Source organism: Grammomys surdaster, unplaced genomic scaffold (assembly GCF_004785775.1).
Source record: "Grammomys surdaster isolate TR1022 unplaced genomic scaffold, NIH_TR_1.0 206, whole genome shotgun sequence".
NCBI lineage: Eukaryota > Metazoa > Chordata > Mammalia > Rodentia > Muridae > Grammomys > Grammomys surdaster.
This window is the reverse complement of record NW_021604651.1, coordinates 7,210,474-7,235,626: the sequence shown is the minus strand read 5'-3', so window position 1 is coordinate 7,235,626 and position 25,153 is coordinate 7,210,474. Positions and strand designations below refer to the sequence as shown.

General features: G+C 44.6%; 1 protein-coding gene across 2 annotated transcripts in view; it reads left to right on the top strand.

Annotated features, from left to right (window-relative positions):
- The window catches only part of Myzap (myocardial zonula adherens protein), an 87,248-nt gene that overhangs the window by 34,051 nt on the left and 28,044 nt on the right, over positions 1-25,153 (top strand). The window contains exons 6-11 of one of the 2 annotated variants that reach the window (XM_028771386.1): positions 1,088-1,240; positions 4,268-4,393; positions 6,641-6,769; positions 8,697-8,776; positions 10,707-10,812; positions 16,685-16,763. In XM_028771386.1, coding sequence (XP_028627219.1) covers positions 1,088-1,240; positions 4,268-4,393; positions 6,641-6,769; positions 8,697-8,776; positions 10,707-10,812; positions 16,685-16,738 — 648 coding nt within the window. In that variant the 3' untranslated portion in view covers positions 16,739-16,763. Of the gene's footprint in view, positions 1-1,087; positions 1,241-4,267; positions 4,394-6,640; positions 6,770-8,696; positions 8,777-10,706; positions 10,813-16,684; positions 16,764-25,153 lie in introns of those variants that run through there. The other variant, XM_028771385.1, reaches the window with a different exon arrangement.

Sequence of the window (25,153 nt, the reverse complement as noted above, 5' to 3'; positions counted from 1 at the left end):
CCCTTTTCCTTTAGACAGGGTCTCATGAAGCTGAGGGTAGTTTCAAACTCACTACATAGCCCAGGGTGACCTTGAATTTGAACTTCCTGGCTATTTAAGTAAGCCACCATGCATCATGTATGTAGTGCTAAGGATGGAACCCTGGGCTGTGTGCTTGCTGGGTTCCCTAGTTTGCTTTCTATTGCTGTTATAATACATCCCAACTAAAAGCAGTTTAGGGGAGGAAAGGGAATGGTTTGATTTGGCTTATACTTCTATATCACAGTTCATCATCAAAAGAAGTCAGGGCAGGAACTTAAACATGGCAGGATCCTGGAGGCAGGAACTGATGCAGAGGCTATGGAGGGACGCTGCTTACTGGCTCGATCAGCCTGCTTTCTTCTATAACTCAGGACTACTTGCCCAGGGGCAGCACAGCCCACAGTGAGCTGGGTACCTTCACATCGGTTATCAGATGAGTATCAGATGAGAAAAATTCCCCACGGGTTAGCCCACCCACCAATCTGATGGAAGCATTTTCTCAGTTGAGGTTCCCCTTTTCCAGAGGACCCTGGCTTGTGTCAAGTTGACTAACCAGCACACTAGCTAAGCACTCTACCATCTGAGCCATATCCGCAGACCCTTTTTAGGCTTCTGACACTGGTCAGGCAATGTTGTTGAACTTTATCTTTATTCTATAAAATACTTTGTTTTTACTTCATTATAAAAAATATAGGAAAGCTAGAGAAGCAATAAAATAAATCTCAATTCTGTTATGTAGTGAAGGCCATCATGAGTTTGGATTATGAATGGGATTGGCCTGTGTTTACTACTTTACATCCACCCCCCACCCCATGTGACATGATATCATTATGAACATTTATTTTCCCTGGGAAAGTTTCCATTTGATTCATCTTCCCATCCTAAGCAGCGGGTGATCTAATAGTCCACAGCTGTTGGGGATTGTAGGGAAGGCTGTGGTCCACTTAACCACTGTGGGGATCCCTGGACCCCCACTTGAGAGACATTGTAGCATGAGACAAAGTGGGATGCTGCTGAGTATGTTCTCACACCCCTAGATCTTTGCTTTTAATTTTCACCCAAATAGAAAACCCTTGTGGATGTGACTTTGGAAAATAGCAACATCAAGGATCAAATCAGACATTTGCAGCAGACCTATGAAGCATCCATGGACAAGCTGCGAGAGAAGCAGAGGCAGTTAGAAGCTGCTCAAGTGGAAAACCAGCTGCTGAAGATGAGGGTAAGGCAGTCGACCTTCCCCACTGGCCTCTGTTCTCTCTCCCCTTTCTCTATTCTCTTTCTCATCAGAGTTTCTTACAGGCATGACCTGAAGACACCAAGGAGGTGTCTGTTCACAGTTCCCTGCCTAGAGTTGGGGTACTGCACAAACACTCCTTAGGGGCATGCCTTTCTAACTACATGGCTAACTATGGTAGCCTCAAGGTGTTCCTAGAAGCACCATGAGATTATGGCTATGTTATTGGGAAGGCCAGTGGGATACTTCCTGGGATATACTCAGGAGCTTTGAAGGGCTCTCCCTTCACCACGTGTATGCTCTTTAATGTCCCAAAGACTGCCCCTGCTCTACACATGCACACACCCCACAAAGATCTGTCCCTCTTGACCACTGGGCTGCATGCATGCCTAAGCTAGACTTCTAAAACATTGAAGCCCTGTGTGAGCCCTGTCCAAGTTTTTACCCTGTGGGTTTTTTTAAAGCACCTATTACATAATGGTTTCCATATGACATTTCCATACATGTAACATACATATACCAAATGGTCACATCTGTGCCCTCATTACTCTTTCTGATCCCTGTCCTCAGCTCTCAGGGATCACCTTCCTTGTCCCAGCTAATCCCCATTTCGCTTTCATGTCTTTTTGTGTGTGTGCGTGTAATTAGGTTTACATACAGGAGTATGGGTGAGGGATTGTTTATGGGAGCACAAGCAACCAATAGCTACACCACTGAAGAAATCTTCTTTCTTTTCCGGCTACCATCAGCTGCCTACAAGAAAGGGTGTGGCTTTATAGGCCCTTCCTCCAAGACTGGTTTTCAAACTGTGTTCTGCACAGCCTTAAGCTATTCTGTAGATCATGTATAACTTATCACCTAAACCAGAGTATGCCAGTGAAGAGTGGAGGTGCTAATAGCCCAGTCAGGAAAAGCGTCTGGCAGTGCCTCCTTCCCTGTGGCTGCCATGCTGTTACAGCTACCCTGGGGTCAGGCTTTGGCAGTATAACAGCCCTTTTTAGCTCTCTCTCCAAGTATGACAACTCTTTCTGTTTTTATTATTTTTAAACATGTGTTTATATATGTATCTGAGTGTGGGTTTGTGCACCTGAGTGTAGTGCCCACAGAGGCCAGAAGAGGGCATCAGATTGCTCAGAGCTGGAGTCACAGGTGATTACTGATGGGACTGGGAACTGAACTCAGATTCTCTGAAAGATCAACAAGTCCTCTTAACTGCTGAACCATCTCTTCCGTGTTAGGTCAGACTTTCTCTTTACGATTTTATACATTCTATTCCAAAATTCTAATTTTGAAAATTAAAAAAAAAAGATTGTTGTGGAAGTAGCCAGAAGTTCCTGAATTAAACCTTTGTGTATCTATTCACCCCACAAGCACCTGCTTATTGAGCACCTGCTGTTTGTGTCTGTCATGTGTGTTCCTTTTTTCTCTGGGATGGTGTCACCAGGCATGACAAGGTAGCCTGAAAGTCCAGATTCCCTGTGCCCAGCCTACAGAGGCCTGTTTTAGAAATTGATGCTGAGTTTGGTCCTGACCAGTAGAACTTAAAAGGTTTCTCTTCACTCTCTCCTTTATTTTTCAAATAAAATTTCAAATCCTTCAAATTAAAATATGAAAGAAGTTCCAGGGACTCAAGGGCCCTCATGTGACTGGAGTGCAGCACGAACGGGCTTCAGGCAGAGCTCTTTTCCATGGCACCTGTGCAGTAAAAATAGTGTGTGCATTCGCCTGGGTTCTAAGTTAACAATAGCTTTTATTCAGGAATTTCCATCCTGAGTACCCAGTGATGACCATCCAAGGGCATCAAGAGGGATTGTCACATCTTTGGAATAAATACCATGCGACTCATTAAGGCCATGGGGTGCCTCCCTTTTCAGAGGTGAAGTGCTCAAAATCTCAGGTGCCTTAGATGAGCAGAAGCCGGGGAGGAAGGGCGAGAGTACACCTGAAGCAGCAGGACAGGGTCAATGGTATGAGGTCTTTATCAAAGGCCAGAAAGGAGACACCGTCTCTAGAGATCCACCTCACCCACCCCAGCTCCAAAGATTCTCTCAAGATGCACCAGCTCAGTCCCAGCTGGCCACTAAAGGCTCCCAGCCCAGTGGCCCAATAGGCCAAGATGCTTTCAAAGACAGCAGTTTGGAAAGCATGCGGTGTGGGAAAGATGGATGCAGATTTTTCATTAACTAGGGCTGATTTAGAGATGTGGTTGTTCGGTGCCATGAATGGGATCGACTGGAGAAGCTGTCTTTAAAACAGTTAAGCTGTGCGTGGTGTGCATATATACTGCACGTGTGTGTGTGTGTGTGTGTGTGTGTGTGTGTGTGTGTGAATGTGGTATAAGTCAGAGATCAACTTCAAATGTAGCTGCTCAGAAGCTGTCCATCTTCTGAGACAGTCTCTCACTGGAACCCAGGGCTTGCCTATATATGTTATAGCTGGCTGGCCAGTGAGCCCCAGGAATCACCTGACTGTCTCTGACTACTACTCAGTGCTGGGAGTTATGAGTGTGTGACACCACAAGCTGCTCTTTCCTTTCCCTTCCTCCTTGCCTTCTTTATTTCTCCCTTCTTTTTTTTTTTTTTTGTATGAGTTCTGGAAAAAAACTTTACCAACTGAGACCATCTCTCCAGCACTAAGAAGTGGCCTTCTGAAAAATTAATCCTCTGAAACACCTTGTCTCTATTATCCTAAATAACTTAGTTACAGTGCCATCTTTCATTGGTGTATGTTCCTCTCCCTCCCTCCCTCCCTCCCTCCCTCCCCCCCTCCCTCCTTCCGTCCCTTTCTCTCTCCTCCCTCCCTCCTTCCTTCCCTCCCTCCCTCTCTTTTTCCCTCCCTCTCTTTTATACTTTTCTCCCTTTCTCCCTTACTCTCTCTCTCCTCCTCTCTGTGCCCTCCTACCTGTTGCTTCTCTCTACAGAAGACCCCTGGGGGTCATGCTCTGGCCTCAGAGTGTAGAGATGCTAGAGGGGCAAGGTACAGGCTGTAGTTCTGCAATGAAATTCTTTGCAGGTGGAGTCATCGCAAGAAGCCAACGCTGAGGTGATGCGGGAGATGACGAGAAAGCTGTACAGCCAGTATGAGGAGAAACTGCAGGAGGCACAGCGCAAGCACAGTGCAGAGAAGGAGGTGCTCCTGGTGCGTGTGTGCTGCCTAAAACAGAGGGCACAAGAGGTGGTTAGCAGGCTTAGTTGGAATGTTTTTCCTTGAAGGGAGTCATGAGGTTGGATGAAAAGAGGAATTGGGATTCATTAATTCATTCATTCATTCATTCATTCATTCATTCATTCTGCATGCTGTGTGTGTTATATGCTTGTGTACACTGTGTACACAGGTGCCCTTGCTCATGTCCACTCTTACGGAGGTGAGAAGTCGATGCTGGTATTGCGCCTCTGCCATTCTCCACCTTCTTTATTAATTTATTTTGAAACAGAGTCTTTCACTGAACCCGGAGTTTGCAATTTAGTCTAGGCTGCTGGCCAGCCATTTCCCAGGATTCCCCAGCCCTTTGGCTATGTGTTAGCTTCCACAGTGCTGGAGTCCCAGGCATGCACTATCATAGCCAGCTTTTACTTGCATGCTGGGGATCTGAACTCAGGTTCTCATGATTGCACAGAAAGCTCTTCACACACTGAGCTATCTCCCTGGCCCAGGAAATTTGAGTGCTCATTTGCTCCCATTTTTTCTCCTTCTGGAATAACCGAATGTCTCTGTCTCAAAATACACATTTCTCCAGCTAGTAGGACCATTCGCCAGCATCCAAGTGGATCCTGTGTTTGTCTGCTTACTCCATTTGTTCCTCCTTCTGAAACCTCCCGCTTCCCCATCCTGGATAATACAGTCCTTCCCCACTGGTCTTGAAAGCTCCACCCTCCCCATCTTGAGCTCCGCCTTTTCCCTTCCTCCTCCTGGCTGCGGAGTCGCACTGTGCCTCTGTCTAGAAGGGAGCTCACATGGTGGCCTCTCTCGGACAAGACACATTCTCTGAAGGGGTCCCTGTCCCTGTCCCTGTTCCCCCACCCCTACCTTACCACACTGTCTGGTTTATCTGTATCCTTGAAGGTTTAATCAATGCACCAGATCTTTGTGGGTTTTGTCTTTTGTTTTTTTTGTTTTCCCCTGTAAGAAGAAGTTGGCGCATTGCATTGTGGGAGAAAGATCTGGGAATTCATTCTACTTCAGATGTATGTTGGCCTATACAGTGACACTTGGAGCATTTGTGCAGTGTTTTTTTAACCCTTCACAGGATATTTTGTTTTGTTTCTTTTTCTTTTCTTTTCATTTCTTTTCATTTCTTTTCTTTTCTTTTCTTTTCTTTTCTTTTCTTTTCTTTTCTTTCACCTTTGGAACGTAAACTTTCAGGACAGTTACTAGACTCATTGAAAAGCCACTCGAGAGGGCAGTGAGATCACTTAGCACAGCAGTTCTCAATCTGTGGGTTGTGACCTCCTTAGAGTTTAAACATCCCTTTTACAGAGGTCACATATCAAATATCCTGTATATCATATATTTACGTTATGAGTCATAACATTAGCAAAATTACAGTTATAAATAATGAAAATAATTTTATAGTTGGGGTCTCCACAACATGAAGAAGTATATTAAACGTCACAGCATTAGGAAGGTGGAGAGACCTAGCAGATAAAGATGCTTACCGCCAAGATGATAAGCTGAGCTTGATCTCAAAGCCCACATGGTGGAAGGAGAGAGCAGACGCTTAATGTTAGACTTTGGCGTGCAGCTCGGAACAGACAACACCAGACCAAACGGTTCCAAAGGGGGGGGTTTACTCAGGGCAGAGGGCAAAGGTAGGGAGAGAAATGGGAGAAGATGGTGGAGAAAGAGGAGAGAGAGAGGAGAGAAGTGGAGGCCGGCCATGACCATGTGGAGAGAAGGGGAAGGGCAAGGGGACAGAGAGAAGCTAGAGGCAAGAGAGTAAGAGAATAAGAGAGAGAGGAGGAGGCAAGCAGCCCCTTTTATAGTGGGCAGGCCTACCTGGCTGTTGCCAGGTAACTGTGGGGAGGAGCATACCTGGCTGTTGCCAGGTAACCGTGGAGGTGGAGTTTAGACAGAATACTAACACTTAAAGCTACCCTCTCACCTTCACACATCTGACCACACACAAGTGCGCCCATGACACCCGTATCCTCTCAACACACAAAATAAAATAAATGTAAAATTAAGGTAAAGAAAAATAGCTACATGACATGAAAGGTTCAGAGGTGAAACCAGACTCATGACAGTTGAGTTCACTCTGTGTGAGACACACAGGTCCCAGGGCAATGCTTTCCCATGGAGATCATGACCCAGTAAGGCACTGTCTGGACGTAGCTGAGTCACCTTGGGTACCCAGGCCGTGCTGAGGAGAGTGTGTGCCTGTTGCAGGAAGAAACCAATAGCTTTCTGAAGGCGATCGAAGAGGCCAATAAGAAGATGGAGGCAGCCGAGCTCAGCCTGGAGGAGAAAGACCAGAGGATCGGAGAGCTGGACAGGCTGATTGAACGAATGGAGAAGGTAACAGATGCCACCTGGGTCTGATGCTCACCTGCCTGCTCCCTGGCCCCAGAGTTTGCTTGAAAGCTCAGTGCTGACTCTTGCCAGCCTCCCTCCCAGTTTTCAGGGAAACGCATCCTATAAGGTGGCACCGAAGGAAGCTGAACAAAGCTCTTGTCTTCCCCTTTGGCAACTACCTGCTGTTTGTTTCTGTAGTGCTGGCAATTGAACCTATGGCCTTGTGGGTGCTAGGCAAGCCATTCACTATAAACCTGTCAGGCCAAGACCATCACAATTATTTTGATATGTTTTAAAAAGTCACGTGTAAAATTCTTTCTGCAAATTAATGCTGCAGCAGCTTTGTGGCCGCCACAGAGGTGCTTTTTATTTAACCCTATGAGGCTGTTTATTTGGAGGCTCCATCTGCACCCCACCTCTCATGTTTCTGGGGCAGGTTGACTTTTGCATGACACACCTGGTACCTGAATGAGGTGTGGAGGCAAACTCTTCTGTGTGGTAAGCAGACTGACAATGGCGCCAGGGGCTTACAGAGTTGACAAGCCAGTCTAGAGGCAGGAGCAAAAATGAAGCCGGAAGGGGAAGAGAAATGATAGGAAGAAAGGAGAGGGAGAAAGAGCATGATGACCGAGCGGCTGACAGCTGACTTCCAGGTAGGACCAAAGCTGAGCCCAGTTTCTGGGAAACCTCTCTCTAGCGACACTGTAGTTGCAGATAGCACTCACCCACCACCAACATGATGTCATTAGCGCTGAGTGCCAGACTCTGCATACCGGAAACCTCCAACCTAGCGATAGAGCGAGGTCCTGTCTGGGGTTCAGATAGATCAGAGGGTGGGTTCTGGCGGCTCCTCACCTTCTCTCCACCCAGGACTTCACGCCTCTGGACCCACCTTTGCTGGCAGAGCTCTGCAAACCTGTTTTAAGGGATTTTGCTATATTAATATCTATAATATATGATATATATATATGATATATATATATAATGTATAATGAGATTTTAGTGATAACAGGCATAACATACTTTTATTAACATTTCCCTTAAATGTTAATAAGTTAAATAAATGTTAAATTACACACACACACACACACACACACACACACATTTATATATTTAGCAAAGTGTATGAAGCATATAGCTTGACACACACATGTTTCTTATTGCTACTGAAATAAATTGCCAAAAAGTAGCTTTCAGTAATGTGAATTTATTGTTTTCACTTCTGGAGGTGAGAAGTCCCAGAGTCAAGATGTTGGCAGGTTTTTGGAAATTTGAAAAGAAAGTCCATTTCCTTGCCTTTTCTGACTCCTGGGAGCTACCTGTACTGCTTGGCCTGTGGCCCATACCCTGGTCTCAGAGTCAGCCATGCAGTACCCTCTTAGTTCCTCAACTTTAACTCTCCTGTTTCCTCTGGCTTGGTCCGTGAGACTCTGCAGAGCATTAGCCATGTTTTCAAAGCTCCCTTTTCTGTATGAGGTGGTGTGTTCATGAGGGATGAGGACATGGACTTCTTTGTGTTGGGGAAACCATTGTGCTGGGCATTATGGCCAGCATATATGTTTTATAAGTGATTACTCCTGTGCAAACACACCTGGGTTGGTACATAAACCATTACCAGAATTTCAGAGCTTCTTTGCTAGATGGTTTTGAAAAACAATCAGGACTTACAATGCCATGGGCCACTGATTTATGATATAGATTATCATCATTTAGAGCTATAAGTTTTTGTAAGACATGTGACCCTGGGCTGGTGCTCATGTGGTTCACAAATCCATAAGTATGTCTATGCAGGGGGTGCCTGTGAGTTTTGAGCACTGGCCTAGTGGATGTGTGAAACCCAGGGAGTGTGTACAGACTTGGACAGCTGGGTGTGCCTGGTGTTCATCTTCTGTCTAGCTCCATCTGGATCTATTGATTATGTCTCTTTTAGGAACGGCATCAACTCCAGCTCCAGCTCCTTGAGCATGAGACAGAAATGTCAGGGGAGATGGCAGATTCTGACAAGAACAGGTGAGGCAAGCTGGCCTTGGACTTAGAGGTGGATATGCACATTGGTTTTGTGTGTGTGTGTGTGTGTGTGTGTGTGTGTGTGTTCTTGCACACAGAGGCCAGAGGAAGATGTCTGGTGCCCTTCCTCTTATCACTTTCTATCATTCTCTTGATCCAGAGTCTCTTGCTGAACCTGGACCAAGACTGGCAGCAGGCAAAGCCAGTCAGCTTTCTGTCTCCCCTCCTCCAACATCCACACCTATGCCTAAGTTTTTACATGGGCATTGGGGATTTGAATTCAGGTCTTCATGCTTGCCTAATAAGTCTTCTTACCCACCGAGCCATCTCCCCAGCTCAGTGTGCACTGTTTCTGATAGCTCATTTGACTCTTGCGTTTTCATTCATGTGGTCCTGACTTAGCACAAACCTATACCTAAATGTGGCATTGGTTGAGAGCACCCAGTGTAGATCCAGTTCCTTTAGGAGCTTGTAGACACATCTTGCTGTTGGCTGTTAGTTCAGCAGGACACATCAAAAGACAGCCAAAGGCACAGAAGTCCCATATGCATGTGTTCGTAACCGTGAGTGCACAGGATGCACCTTGTTAATGAGTTAACTCATCCTCTGTGACTGATACCCTTCGTCCTGGAAACTAATCTTTAAATGTTGCTTGTTTCTAAGCCTTGCATTGCACTTTGGTCATGAGCTTGTAAGACCCTGGATGGAACTACAGGGGTCATACATGGTTTTCTTTAAGTCATGATTTTCTAAAATGGTTTTCTAAAACCAACACGATTTTCTAGAAATCTAAAGGCATAGAGGAGGGAAAGCAAGGATGGGCTGACTGGAGCCCTTGGGCGAGTCACCTGACCCACAAGGCCCTTTGCCTGTGGGATGGAAACTTTTTCTAAATGAGGAATAGTTATGTTGACCAGATGTCCCTCCCTTTGATTCACATTGTGAGGGGACTTTGACCAACTGCCTGGTACACAGTATGTGTGGGGGAAGAAAAAGTCTGGTTTCCTCTATTTAAAATATTTATTTATTTATGTATGTATTTATTTATTGTGCAGGTATGTATATGTGTTACAGATAGTCCATGGCATGAGTGTGGAGGTCAGAAGACAACTTTTAGGAATTAATTCTTTCCTTTCAGCATATGGGTCATGTAGGGAATCAAACTTAGCTCACCATGCTTGGCAGTAACCACCCTCACCTGCTGGGCCATCTTGCTGGCCCTTCTCCTGTAACTTGAGAGTTTTCAAAATTGTTGGGGTCCTCACTAGTTTCTACTTTGGTGCTAATGAGGAAACTGGCATTGCTGAAGAATGGGAAAAAGACACTGACCATTTCTTCCAGTGTCCTGTTCTCATGACACACAGAACACAGCCAACTGCCAGCTCCTTTGGTTAGTTTGAGTGGAGCAAAGACAGAATAATGTCTCTCAAAATATAAATCTCAGAAATGTTCTGGTGTGCAGGGTGGTGGGGCAGCGAAAGGCTCTCCGTGTATGCCTTGATTGTTCAGTCACGGATGAGCGCAGCAGCGATGTGTTCAGGGTCTTCTGGATTCCACCCTTGGTTTCAGGGCTTTCTGTGTTCTTAGACTCTCCTTCTCTCTCTCCCTAATTAAGGTCACTGACTGCATGTTCCAGTCTGTGTTAACCTCCAAGCAAAAAGCCTCTCATACTTCTCAGCGGAGGAAAGCTTTCTCATTCTGCCCCTGAAAAGTACAAACCTGTCATTATACAGAGTGAAACTGGAGAAGGGACCTGAAGAAAGGTGCTCTTTCTAGGGTGACATTGATCCTGAGTTGATCCCTAGAGTCTACAGGAGAAGAGCACATGACTTTAGTTTGAGTTTTGGTTCTTGAAATGCTTCTATGAAATGCTGTGGTGGTAGTGGTAGTGGCTGTTTTGAGTCAGGGCTCACAGCTCTCTTTTCTTTCTTAGGTACCAGCAGCTGGAGGAGGCATCAGCCAGCCTCCGAGAGCGGATCAGACACCTGGATGACATGGTGCATTGCCAGCAGAAGAAAGTCAAGCAGATGGTTGAGGAGGTAAGCTCTGAAGGAATCTGGGGCTCAGGCCAGCTTACTGTTGTGGGGAAAGATACCACATTAGCTCACACGTGGCTTTGCCCAGGCCACTGTCACCACAGCCCAAAGGACAACATTTCTGTGTGCTCTGTGGACCAATGACTGATCCCCTCGAATGAGGGTTTTCTCTAGTAGAACAAAGTGTTGGTCAAGTGCAGTTCGTAATGTACACACTCTGTAAGTACTCTGTAAGCAGAGTGGCCCTAGGGGACAAAAGGTGACAGAAGGTGACCTCAGCTCCGGCTCCTGTGCATCTCCCATACCTGCCTTCATCTCCTGCACCAGCCACTGTGCCTCTCTGGGTGCACCTGTCTCTTCTGCCCCTTTCATTCCTTTCCCACGATGTTCTGCTCCCTGTGGCCTCTCCCTTTTGCTTGTCTCTTCTCTTGTTTCTCCTCCATCTTTTCTCTCTTCTGCATCCTTCCTCTCCTTAACTGTGTGTGTAATATGAAAAGTTATATATTTAATCTGTTGGGAAGCTTATCATCCTATTATTTTTCTTATGAGAAGAAAAGCAAGTAGGTTGGACATTTTACTTCTCTTAGAAGAGAAAGAATGGTTTTCCTTGGCTCAGTGGGCTCTGCCTCCTTTTCTTGTGACACTCAATAGAAAATCCATGTGTGTGGAAAATCCACAGCTGGCCACATGTCATTGTAGATCTTTCTTAATTTCTTAGTTTAAAAAAAATTGGTAGATGAAAATCAAATAGAAAAATCTGAGAGAAAAATGACAGTAGTAAAAGAGTTATAAATATCTAGGCTCTAATTCTCTAACTTGAAAAATAAAATCAAATGAACTGAAAGTTTGGTTTCCAGGAGAAAAGTATTTCTCTTTCTTTAATCACTACTTTAAAGTGTGTCCATTTTGTGTATGACTGTGTATATGTGAGCTCGTGAACATGCACATTCCATGTGTATAGGTGTATGTGTGGAGCCCAGGAGACAATCTGTGAGTGGCACTAGCGCCACCTACTGGCTGCCTGGGTTTTAACAGCGATTGGAGAGTTGTAAAAGTCTATTCTGAATTTAAGATCTTTAAATTGGAAAGTAAAAATAATCAAGTTTGTCCAGCTCATTGTGGTCGCACCCACATAAAAAAAAGAATAGTTAAAACCCTTAATTATCATGGGTGTTTATGAAGATGCCTTGTTTAATGTTAGAAATGTGACTGAGCGCCATGGACAAGTAAGTGTGTCCGGAGGAGCCACCAGGCTGGAAGAGAGCTGAGAGTTGTAGGAATTCAGGGGAAACTGGGGGAACTGGGGAGGATATGGCCAAGGAGAGGTGCTGGAGGGGACTTTAGTCTTAGAAACAGGTCTTGTGGAACCAGGGGAATGTTGTTCTGGTGCAGGGCCAGGCCAGAGCCACCGGGTGGCACTCTTAATGAGAAAGCATTGGGTCTCAGTGTACAGACAGCATTTCTGATATTGGCTGCTCTGAGTAAGTATTTAGCACCAGGTCGCAGCTGCATCCCTTACAAAGTGAGGAGGTGAGCCCGGAGCTTGCTACTGCTGCTCCAGGATTCCGTGTGACCTCCAGGGATATTTGGTGGAAGTCCGCTGAGTTTGACAGTGTTCTTTATTTTATTATTTCTTAGTGTGTGTGTGTGAGTGTGTGTGTGTGTGTGTGTGTGTGTGTGTGTACAGATGCATACACACTTGCCAGAAGACACGTGTAGAGGTCAGAGGATATCTCTATAGAGTCAGTTCTCTCCTTCCACCTTTACACAGGTTCCAGGATTCAAACCCATGTGGCCTGGCTTACACAGCAAGTGCCTTTATCCACAGAGCCATCTCACCAGCTCCAGATGTTCTTAGATAAAGAACAATCTTTTTTTAGACTGTGTCTGCTACTGTGATCTCAGCTTTGTCATTACTTTACATAAAGAGGGTCCACACATACACACACACTTCAAAGGGAATAAGAAACCATTTATTCTGGAGCCAGACTTGAATGACCACGGTCTGGAAACATGCATTTAGGGTACCCCAAATGCCATGTTCCAATGACAATGTTGTGAAGTCTCTATAGTTCCAAAACAAAAGGAAGTTCTAAATCAAGGCACTTTTTAATACATTGTTAGAAGCATCAGCAGACAAAGAAGTCTCTGTTATATGTCATAGGTACTGTCTGATGATACTCTTAGCTTCGGGTAGTTGACTACTAATGGCCTATTAAATTAATATACCTCAGAAGAATATACCTCACATGACAGTCACAAAGATATTAGGTCAGACACAGCTGGGCAATTAATAACAGCCCAACATAATTTGCCTCTGGATCTGCAACATTCCTACTCTCCACAATCAGCAAGTTCTCATCAGTCACCCAGCCTTGTAGCCTCCTTAACACAGGTGTGGTTTCTTCTGAGAACTTCCCTTCATTGTAACAAAATCAACAAAGTCACAAATCAATCACCCCAGGTCACTGAGGCCTCGTTTTGAAAACTGCTTACTGAATTAGTCACCACGGAATGCTGAATTCCCAGTTCAGTGGAGAAGTGTATTTTTATCTGTCAACACCTGGTACGCCAGGGAGAGGCACATTTGAGCTAGTCTAGGGGCAGCCTGTGGGTGCAGTCAGGGACATTTTTTTCTCCTTCCCTTGAAGCCCAAAGGTTTGTCTGTGCCACAACTTCACCTTTCCCAAGACTGGAACTCCTTGGTAATGTCTCCTGCCATTTTGGGGGTCCTATTTTGGTGATAGTGGCTTTGATGAAAGCTGTCAGTGAGGGCTTATCAGCCTCCCCCAATCCAACTGTCACTACTGAGTCTTTTAAATACCTTTTATGTTAAGCAATATATTTTCCTCACCTCTGTAGACCATCACTTTTAACAACATTGATCAAAATTAAGGTGGCTATCCCAGCTTTCTCTGCCTCTGACTCAGAGAGGACCCAGCTTCCACTGTGTGGGGCAGTAAGGGCTTGTGCCGTGTAATGAGTCTAAGCCCGAGACCCTTAATTGTTTTCCACTTTAACTATTAAACATCGTTTCTTTTTCTTTTTTTTTTGCTCACCCTCTTTTGTGATGCATTTTTCTTGGTCTGTGTATGTATGTGTGTGTTTGTGTGTATGAACATATGTGTGCCTGTCAAAGGCCAAGGTTGATGCCACATGTCTTTCTTGTGTGCTCTTCACTGTGTTTACCAAGGCAGGGTCTGTCACCAGACTGGAGCTCATTGATACAGCCAGTCTTGCTAGCCAGCTTGCCCTGGGATCACTTCTTCCCATCTCCCAGTCATTAGGATTATAGGTGGCCACCACACCCACCTAAACTTTTTATGGGGAGGCTGGGAATTCAAACTCAGGTCCTTGCACTTATGCAGAGACAACTTTTTCCACTGAGCATCTCCCTGGCCACCAACATAGCTGTTTAAAGTGAGAAGATAGAAAGAATGATGTTCTTGTGTCTGCTTCTCCACTTTGCTGGGCACTAGAATCACCGGGGGAGCTTTAGAAAAAACTTCAAAGCTGGCAGATGCTAGTGGGAGCAGGTTGGGTATTAGGTTTGTGTGTGTGTGTGTGTGTGTGTGTGTGTGCTTGTGTGTGTATGTATGTGTATGTGTGTGTGTAAGGGTAAGTGTGTGTGAATTCTGTAAGTATGTGCATGTGTATGAATATGTGTATGCATGTATGCATGTGTTCTATGAGAGTGTGTGTGTGTCTAGTACCCAGCAGACTGGCCTTCCTTATAGAGTTTCATGTTGTCAGAGTGTCTGACCAGCCTCCTTTAGAAACTCCTGTACCCAGTGGCAAACTGGCAGTGAACCTAGTGCAGGGCAGTATTATAGAAGAAAAGCCTAGGGACTAGCAACCAGGGCCAAAAGCAGGGAATTTAAAAACCAGACCATCTCTCCCTTCTAGCCTAGGCTCTGGGTCCTGGAGGCATTCTGTTGCATCATGATAACATACACTAGAGACTGTCGGTGTCCGTGGTGTAAGAGTGCCCCAGAGGTAACAGGGATTCACAGGTGTACCCAGCATTTTGACATTGCAGCACGATGTTATTGACAAAGGCATGTTCAAGAACCAAAAAGAGAGAAAGGAAGAAGGAAAGCTCATCTTGTATATTACATAAATTTATGGTTTTGTGTTGAGCCACATTTGTAGCTGGTGTCTTAGCTTCATGAGGCCTGTGGGCTGTGGGTGGAGCTGCCTGAAAGGCTTTGCCAGTAGAGAGTGAGGTTAGTTGTTAAACAGAAAATATAGAATGTCTGTACACACAGGCTTGCCCTGTGGGTATGCAGGAGCTCTCCCTTTGTCTGCACGGACCTGTTCTTGCCTTAGTTTAAAGCAGTGGCTCCCAACCTTCCTAATGCTGTGACCTTTAATTCAGTTCCTTATGTTGTGGTGACCTCCAACCAGAACATTGTTTTGTTGCAACTTCATAACTGTAATTTTGCTACTTTTGTGAATCTTAATGTAAATATTTGATATGCAGGAGATCTGATATGCAACCCCTTGAAAGGATCATTGAACCTCCAAAGGGGTTGCATCCCACAGGTTGAGAACCATTGCGTTACACATGGCTGCACTGCCCTTCGTCAGTGAACAGCAGAATCTGATGCTTTTATTAGCAGGGCCTGCCTCTCACATGGAAACCAAAGCAGGATGTTTGCAGTTTCCAGTGAAATTACTTTCAGCTCATCACTTCTGACATTTTGCAGAGCAACGCTGCCATGATCTTGGGGAGCCGAGTCCTCTCATAATAACTTGTCTGAGGATGAAATGTTAAGTTTCTGGCTCTTTAATCGGTTGGTAGAACAATTTCCCTTCTGTCTGTATAAAGCAAGCTTCTGAACTGCTTCCCCCCACAGACTGCAAGTCCACATACACCTCCTGCAGTCAGAGGTTCTTAGGATCATATGTAAGGAGTGGCCTAGAAGACATCCATAAACTTAAACTTTAGAATCAAGCAGTTTACCAGTTGTGGAACTTTAAAAACGTACTCATTTCCCTTTGTGAAAAATAGAATTAATAAGAGTGTCTGCCTAAGAGTGTCTGTTTTGTGGACTAGAATTAAGTGAGTGTGTGTGTGTGTGTGTGTGTGTATACATATTTATGAGACTTTATCTATCGATCTATATTTTGCTTATTATGTTCATTGAAACAACATGGAAAATACCTAATGAATACTAGCTACTACTAACATTACTGCTCTCAATAAATGGTTTCCTGTGGTGCAGATGCAATGTGGAGTGAGTGATCAGAGTGTCCAGTTGAGAGCTTCCCCCATACTCAGGCCTGGCCTTCTCTTTTCGAATCTTGGGAACCAAACTGACCTCTCTTCTTTTCTATGCTGTGTGCTACTCTCTAGCTTAGCCATCAAAATACTTCTTCATTGTCTTTTGTTTGTTTGCTTTTGTTTGCTTCTGAGTGGGACTGGGATCCACGTTGTCCAGGCTAGTCTCAAACCCACTATGTAGCCAAGGTTGACCTTGAACTTCTCCTGCCTCCACCTCACAAGTTCTGGGATGACATGTGTGTGTCACTTTGCCCAGTTTGTATAGTGCTGGGGATTGAATCCATGGTCTCATGCATGCTAGGCAAGCACTCTGCCAGCTGAGCTACATCCCTCATTGGGCTCTTGCATGGAATAGTTTAATTCTCTCTATCTTAAGAATCTTCCATTTTTAGTGGTTCAGCTATTTGTTGGCACACAATTCATTTCAAAATTGTTTGATGTGCTGAGATGTGCAACACAAAAGGGTGCTTTGGGCAAATGTCCTGCATCTCCAGTACTTCCCATAGCTTGTAGGTAGGTCCACGGGGGTCAGGGAAGTGCCATGGCCCTGAAGCTTCAACCTAACCCACTCAACTGAACTGTCCCCAGATCATGTCACACGAGCTCTTCTCGACATTTAGTCTCCGGCTCTTTGGAAGATGATAGGATGGTAGAGGCAGAGGTGGACGTATCTTACTGGGTCTGATTAGAAGATTACACTCTGCGGGGAAGAGTTGGTGTGTATCTGTGCTGAGCCCTGGAACAAACAGGGAAGATACACTATTCAAAGGAACCTTTGACCCATGTGGGGTGCTCATTTGTGAGAACACTCTCAGACAGTGGCTTCTACACATACAACCTTAAACTGCAGATCAAAGAACTCAGAGATCCACGGGATATTTCGGTTTTGAAACTTGGGTTCCTAGACATCAAAGCAAGAACTGCACTGAAAAAAAAAAGACTATTAAAAATAATTGAGAAGCTTTCAAGTGGAACAGCCCCAGAAGATGCTCACTGAGGAGAAGGGAAGAGAGGTGAAGAGTGTCAGTGCTCTGGGAAGGAGGCACTCCGAGCTGGACCACACTCCCCAAAATGCAGATGCAGCCAAATGTCCTCATAGTTTGGTTATATTTGTATATGGTGGCCCTCATATTTGGAGATGGCCCTCTGGTCATCCCTTCTGAGTGACTGTCTACAGTCATTGTCCGATGATGTCTCTCTCTTTTTGTTTAAGGAAAACTTGGTTTGCTTCTAACCCTCTGGGCATTTTGCCTGAATAGACACAGTTCGAACAACTTCAGGAAAAGTGGGAGTGTCTCCAATGGAAAGAGAAATACACTTAGCTAAAATATGGGAGTGAGATAAGCAAGGCATGTGTTGTGCATGATTTATCTTCATAGAGGCCTTTGTTAATCACCAGCATGCTGTTATTTCATCAAAATGTAGCAAGGGTTGCTGGGAGCTAGCAGGTGGTATGGCAGCAATGTTAGTTAAGGATGGTATTAGGCTCCATATACCCGTAGACCTGGGTGGTGGAGTGAGTATCCCTCTGGCCTTGGCATTTCTACAAGCTTCTTGTTTTATTGTTTCTCTATAGGAGAGTGTGTTTGTTGGGTGGGTGCTGCCTTGTCAGTGTTTGCCCTTGTCTTTTTATATCTATGTTCTTGTCAACTCCACCTAAGAGGGGCAGGGACAGGAAGGAAGCAGAGGAATTCCATGCATGTAAAGGTATCTTGGTGACATGAACTTGGCTGTGACCCATTTAAAGCTGAACCCCCATATCCTCTGTAGGAGTTTGTGGAGTGCTGGAGTCAGAGTGGAAAAATCATGCATCCCCTCATGGTTCTAGGTGGTGAGTTACTCACACAATTCCTAGGGACTCAGTCTCTGGAATCTCTTATGGAACAAGTCATTACCCAGTTTCAGAAGGTGAAATCACAGGACTAGAAATCAAGGGAATAGCCTTGAACTCTAGAGAAGGTGGATCTTGGGTGAATGTCTCCCCTGCTGTGGTGTGCTCATGTCTGTCTGATGTTTCTCTCTCTTGGGCTGTGGTCAGTCCCTGGAAAACAGGGATCCCTTGTTCTGCAGATGGGCTGGGGAGTTGCCCAGAGTGTGAACACCACTCTCTACGTGTCTCCTGAATTCGGCTCTCTCCTCCTCTCCTGACCCTGGTTGTAGGCTAAGTGGTGATCTTCTTAGAGCTGGGTCTTTTGCTTCTCAGGGGCTTGCCTCAATGTACAATCCTGTGTCTTAGAACTCTTCTTATCTTCCGACCTAGGTTAGCGTGGTATCAACTTGACTTGCTACCAAACCCGACTCCTGTTCAAATCCTTTGTCAGCCTATTCCCCCTTTCCCTCTCCTGGCTCTTATTTGGACCCTTTGCCTGGACTTCTAAGGCTCTTTCCTGTCTTCTGGCTGCTCTCCACCTAAAGGAGGAATTGCTCAAAACTTGAAGCAGGATTTATTTATAGCCAGTGAATATGTTATCGGTTCAAAGTCTAGTGGTTCACATTGTTCAGTCATTTCTTTACTGTAAAATCTTAATACTTTATGTAAAACATGAAGTTTTTAGAAGTATCATTTTGCTTCAGCCTTTCTTCTCTATGCATTCTGGGGGGAAACACAAGAACAGACAAGCCATACATACTCAGTCCCTGTAGTGTGTAATCTTTGTCAGCCTGGTGAATGTTCACTGTGGATTGAGAAGCAGTGGTGTCCTCAAGCTGGCTTCTGTGAGTTCATCTCCTTCACTGAGTTTTAAAATCAGTCCCTTCAGCTTCCCTCCTGATAATTTGCATTTGTAAAATGCTCTGTATTGTTGGCATGGATCATTTATTGAAAAAAATACTTGAGTGATGTTATCATCTGCCAGTCAGTGGGATTTATTTGTGGCATCTCTCATATAAATACTGGTTTTTTTCCTATGGTAAATACTGAGTTTTCTATGGTTATAGTTATCAGTGTTCCACAATGTTGTACATCTTGTTTGTTCTGTAATAGGTTTAAAGTTGAGTTTGTCATCTTATCTTTCATTGGAACCCACATGTGCACCCCCTTTCTGTGCTCTGTCCTGGTCTATGGCACTTATACCATATTGAGTGTGTTTTGCCTTTGTCCCTCTGTGGTTGTTCCTCTTGTTTTGCTGTGTCTTCCTCCCCCTTATAGAATGGAAGCTCTGTGAGGGCAGGGTCTTTGGCCTGTTTCATTCATGACTGTATTCTAATGTCTAGAATGGTCACTGGTATCCAGTAGGTGCTCAATAAATACTATTTTTTGGACAAATAAAGACTAAGCCATCTGGAATTTATTTTTGTGTCTCTGGTGTGACCAGGGCTTGCTCTCTTTCTCTTCCTGACTCATGAAAAGCTTGGTTTTCAATGTCATCATCTACTGGGTTTTTTTTTTCATGTCACCTCTGCAGTTCTTCTTCCTATGCTATTGTCTTTAAATATTCTTTTCCTACCTCCCTGCCAGAGTCTAGAGGAAATCTCAGTCTTTAGACTTAGGAGTTGGGCATGGGGAGGAGGGAGATCCCAGTCCAGTCTATCAGTAACTAGATCATCAGTGAGCCTTTAAGACTTATCTTCTGTAAAGCGATTGTAAACATGGACAGAGTTCCTTCTCGCAAAGGATTTTCTAAGTGATATCTAAATTCATCAGAGGATGGAGGGATAGCTAAGTGACATATCCTGTTCTAAGCTGTGTGCCCTGGGAATGCAGAAGCTGGACAGTCTATCCTAAACTCTGAGGAAATGAAATCTGGCCTTGCCCCTACCTCTGCTTCTGACTAGGCTTTGTGTTGTGAACAAATTCACAAATCCCTTGATTCTTTTTCAGTAAAAGGAAACCAATCATAACAGTATCTGTTCCTGAGGTGCTGGTATAGATTGACTGGTAGCATGTGTGCACAGTGCTTTCTTAGCACTGTGCCTCCAAAGGTGAACTACTTCTCCTGTGGGTGGAGAGTCTGTGGGGAGGAGACAGTGTCTGAATGCACCTTGCATTATGGGTTGAATTTTTCTAGGCAGAAATTGAATGGGTAGAAGAGGTCATGCCAGATAAGATACAGAGTAAATAAAACCAAAAATATGAAGACCAGATGGTGTGGGGTGAGTCCAAGCATAGATCCAGTTTGACTGGATTGGACGAGGGAGTGGTCAAGGGAGAGGCTGGAAACTGTGAGTTGAGACCCATTGGGGTGGGTGGTGGGTATTGAGCCAAGAACAAGGTTATTATTACTTACGATTCTTCAGCAGGATCCTACTGCTTAAGTGAATCTGAGCCTCAGAGTGGGATCCTGGATACTGGGCTAATAGCAGAGGAGGAGGGAAGGAGGGCTAGTATGGCAGGGTTCATACTCACAACACTGAAACCTAAGGGGTGTTTTTGAAAGGACCATTTTTACCATCCATTTTGTGCTGGCTGTGAACAGATGCCCATTGCACTGCTCAGAGTCAGCCTTCTTCCCAGCCTCTGGAGTTTCCTTGCTGAACTCATATCCATCCAGGAAAGCTCAGGGACGATCAGCAAGTGTTGCTTCCTTTCTCCATCCCACTTGCCTCCCTGGGAGTTTAAAGAATCATGGCCCCTTCTGGGGACGGTGGCACATACTGCATACCATGGCCTGCAATCCCAGAACTTGGTAGACTGAGGCAGGAGGATCTGAAATATAAGGTCATCATCTACAGCTAGCCTCAGCTAATGAGACCCTGTGTCAGAAATTAGAATAAGTGGGGACTACCAGGGAGATGGCTCAGTTGGCAAAATGCTTGCCATGAAAGAATGAGGACCAATGTTCTAATCCCCTGCACTGACAAAAAGCTGGGTGCAGCAGCACCAACCAGGCAGACACCAGGAAGGTCCCTTGAGCTTGCTGGCCAGCCAGTCTAGCCTAATTGGTGAGATCCAGGCTCAGTGAGGAAGACATCTGCCATCAACTTCTGCATGTACACATACATATGCACCATATGTGTGTACAACATAAACAACACACACATACACACACACACACCTGACAGCCCCAACCCCAAGAGGTCCTTTGTCAAGTAAAATCCTACACCACCATTGGTTTCCAGTCTACATTTTGCCCCAGGCCACTGCCACAGTACTAAGGTGTGGTCCTCAGCAGGATATGGATAAAAAGAGCCTGGGTCACACAGCATTAGGGAAGCTGTGGCTAAGGTCTCAGGTCTTACCAGTGTCTTGAACCTTGATTTCTTATTGGGGGTGATAACCACTTATGGTTGGTTGTAAGTACCACGAACAAAGCCATACAAGGCCTGATACCCAGTACATGTCTTCATTGCTTCACCGTGGATGCACAAGCGCCGGGAAGCTACTGCATTCATTGTTTCTTGACATCTCGGTAGCTAAGTCAGTCTTAGGCACCCAGGAGGATCTGCATGCTGTTCTACTCTGAAAAGTTGAGTTCCCATCAATCTAGGATAGAAATCAAACCAAATAAGATTATCTTAGCTCAGAAGCCCATTTCAACTGATCCTTTTGACGAGCATAGTTCTATTATTATATATTACTTCAAACTTAATAGAAAAAATTGATTAAAATATGCACCCCGTTCATATCCAGCCTGGCTGAATGCCACAAGACACATTAATTGAAAGTGGATTTCCACTGCCTACCCAAGCCCATGAAGATGAAGAATGTGCCTTTCTCCTCTGGGCCTTCATTGATTTTTCATTTTCTCCACTCAGAGCTTCATTTAGCAATTTTTCAGTTTCATTTGGCTGGGACCTTGATTCATCCCCTCCCATGAGGTAATGCACCTCCTTCTTCATCCTCCTGAAGCTGGTCTTGCAGGCCGTGTTAGCGCACACAGTCTGGTCTTGTCAGATTGCCCTGTGCATTACTAGTTTCAAAAGGAGGCTAAGCTTTATTATTTTTATTTTTTCATTTTCATGGTATCTTTTCTTTTACCAAGGAGAATAAAATTTAAACTTATAACTAAAAGGGACAGAGATGTAGCTCAGTGGCAGAATGACTGCTCCCAGGGGCCTGAGTTCCATCCTCATCATCACAAATAAACCATGCCAGACAAAGCTCCAAAATATGACAATAAGCTGACAGCATGACAAAAACTTCTAGACCAGAGGCCTGGCGATTGGTACCAAACCAAGCGCTTCAGGAGAAGGGTGGAATATGCCAATTACGTTCATGTTTTTATCGTGTGGTGTAAGGGAGCAAACAGGAGTCCAGTTTGTGAGGATAGAGGTAACGACTCTGATAGATCATGGAGCAAGTGGTTGGGTTGAAAACAAGGCCCTCTCAAGACGAGAGGAAGTGAAAGAGAGGTGGACACTTGAATGGAATTCTAGGTTCTTCCCTGTCCTGTTCTATCCATGTTCTGTAAAATCCCTAGCTCAATGAATCCCTAGTGGTTTTGAAAACGGTATTGGTCTAGGGGAGGGGAGATAACTGGAGAGATGCCTCAGTGAAGAGCACCTGCTGCTCTTTGTAGAATCAAGGTTCAGTTCCTGGAGCTCACAACTGTCTGCAACTCCAGTTCCAAAGGACCTTAACCCTCTTCTGGCCTTACAGGGTACCAGCATGCATACGGTGCACATAAAACTCATGCAGGTACATACATATAAAAATTAAATACATTATGAAACGGTATTGAGGATCTGAGCTAGTTCCTTGTGGCTATTTTATACATTTCCCATGAGAAGGCTGTAGAGACTCCAAATAAAGTTTTATGTTTTTATTTTGATCTAAAGTTCAATTTCTGAATACTGGGGAACATGGAATAGCATTTACACATCTTTGACAAATGTTTCAATGAGAGAGTCAACAAAGTTTAAAGCAAAAAACCCTGGTTGGGTGGCGGGGGTGTCCTCAGGAAGGTAGGAATAGCACAACAGAGTCTTAGTGATGGTAGGCGTGGCTTCTGCATTAATGTTAATGTACTCCTCACCGCACTTCAATCCCTGACCTTAAATACATGAGCCTGTGGGCCTTGTGGCTATCCCTAAAATGAAAAGCAACCATACAATAAAACAGATTTTAAAGGGAATAGAAAAAAATGTCATAAATGTAGCCTGGCTTCTTTCTATTTCAAGAGCTTAAACAGTTGAATCAATGTAACTATTGGTATTTTTTGTTTTGTCCTCCTTTTAGCTCTGAGAAGGGAGCTATTCATGAGTACCACACAGAAGTGTTTTAGTCCATTCATGAATCAGGCAGTAGCACACACTGATGTTTCCGTCCAAGGCGTCACATGGGGCACAAGGGAGAAGCTTTTAACAAGGTGTTGTTGGAACCAAGACAAAAAAAAAAAAAAAATTGAGGACTAAGGAGGTAGTTTGGTTCCCAGACAGCCTGCCTCCTATACTCAAAGCCCTGGGTTTGATCCCCAAGAATAAACTAGGCATGGTCATGCACTGTGGAGGCAGGAATCAGGTTCAAGGCCATTCTCAGTTACATAGGGAGATCAAGGCCAGCCTGGGATCCATGAGACCAAATTTAAAAAGTGTGTCTGTGTGTGTGTATGTGTGTGTGTGTGTGTGTCTGTATGTGTGTGTGTGTGTGTGTGTTAAATCAGAAAGTGCCTAGTTAGAAGTCAAGTTGGCAGTTTCTGATCTCTGAAGCCCCTAGCTGTATGTAGGTTTATGGATGGGTTCTGCTTCATTATTTGCTTCTGATTGGTGATGTTCCTAATTAAGGGCAAGTTGTTGACTTCCAATTAAATTTAGGTTTCATCTTCTTACGCTATTTCTTGCCCAGTAACTCCCCAAGAATTTCTATTTGCTTGGGTCAGAATCCCAGGCATTGAGCCCTAGTTATTTTAACAGCCAGTTTACAACCTCTCAACTATAAGAGCTTCACCCCAACCATCACCAACATGGCTGCTTTGTCTTTGTCTTAGTATAGGACTTCGAATTGTGACCAACAGAATGTTTATTTCTTTGTTTAATAATGGGATCTTACACTGCAGCCTAGGCTGGTCTGTAATTCACTATATTGCCTCTGCTGGCCTGGCACATATGACAGTCCTGCTTTGGTCTCCTGAGTTCTAGGATCACAAGTGTGAACCACTGTACCTACCCTTGATGATGGTTGTTGTTTGAGGCAGAATCCTGTAGTTCAGAATAGCCTCAGACTTGCTATGTAACTGAAGGTGACCTTGAATTTCAGATCCTCCTGCTGGTCAGTACCACCTAAGTGTGGCTATTACAGGTATGCACCACTACCCCAGTTTTATGAGGTGCTGGTGATCAAACCCAGGGCTTCATGCATGCTAGGCAAACACTCTACCAATAAGCCACATCCCCAGCCCTTGCCCAGCAGTTTTTAACATGGTTTCCTTCCGTTTTGGGGGAGGGAGGAAAGCTGACTGTACACATGGCCCTGGGACATGTCATCTAGCTGGAAGGAGTCTCGCACGCAGTCTGCTGAAGTGTGCTTCCTCTGAGGCCTTTTCCACATGTTATCATTTCCCAGTAGGAAAAATAAGAAAATACCTAGAGAATAGTTTTTCTTAATAACCTGTGTCAATCGTGTCTAATATCAAATGTTTAATATCAAATTTGTGGCTGTATTTCTTCACTAATTTCTCCTCACGGTTCCCAAGTTCCACATTGAATTATTATGCTTCCTGAGCCTTGCACAACTGAGTATTGGTCACATGAATCCAGCTATAGATGGTGTCCTTTTCTATCATCAATCATAAAATGACCTGTACCCTATGTGTTACTGTTAGAAAGAAAAGCCTAAAAAGTTGCAAGTCTTACAACTTCATGAAGCATAGAGTCTGAGGAACGGGGAGGGTTAGGTGTATGTGTTTTCTGTGTGTGTGGTGTGGTGTGTATGTGTGTTTGTTAAGTGTATGTGTATGTTATGTGTGTGTGGGGTGTGGTGTATGTCTGTGTATGAGTGTGTATATGTATGTACGTGTATATAGATATAGGGGTGTGGGTGGTATGTGGGTGCATATCTGTGTGTACATGCTTATGGAGGCCGGAATAAAACCTCTAATGTCAGCATCATTCCTCAAGAACAATCAACTTTCATACTTTTATTTATATCTATCTATCTATCTATCTATCTATCTATCTATC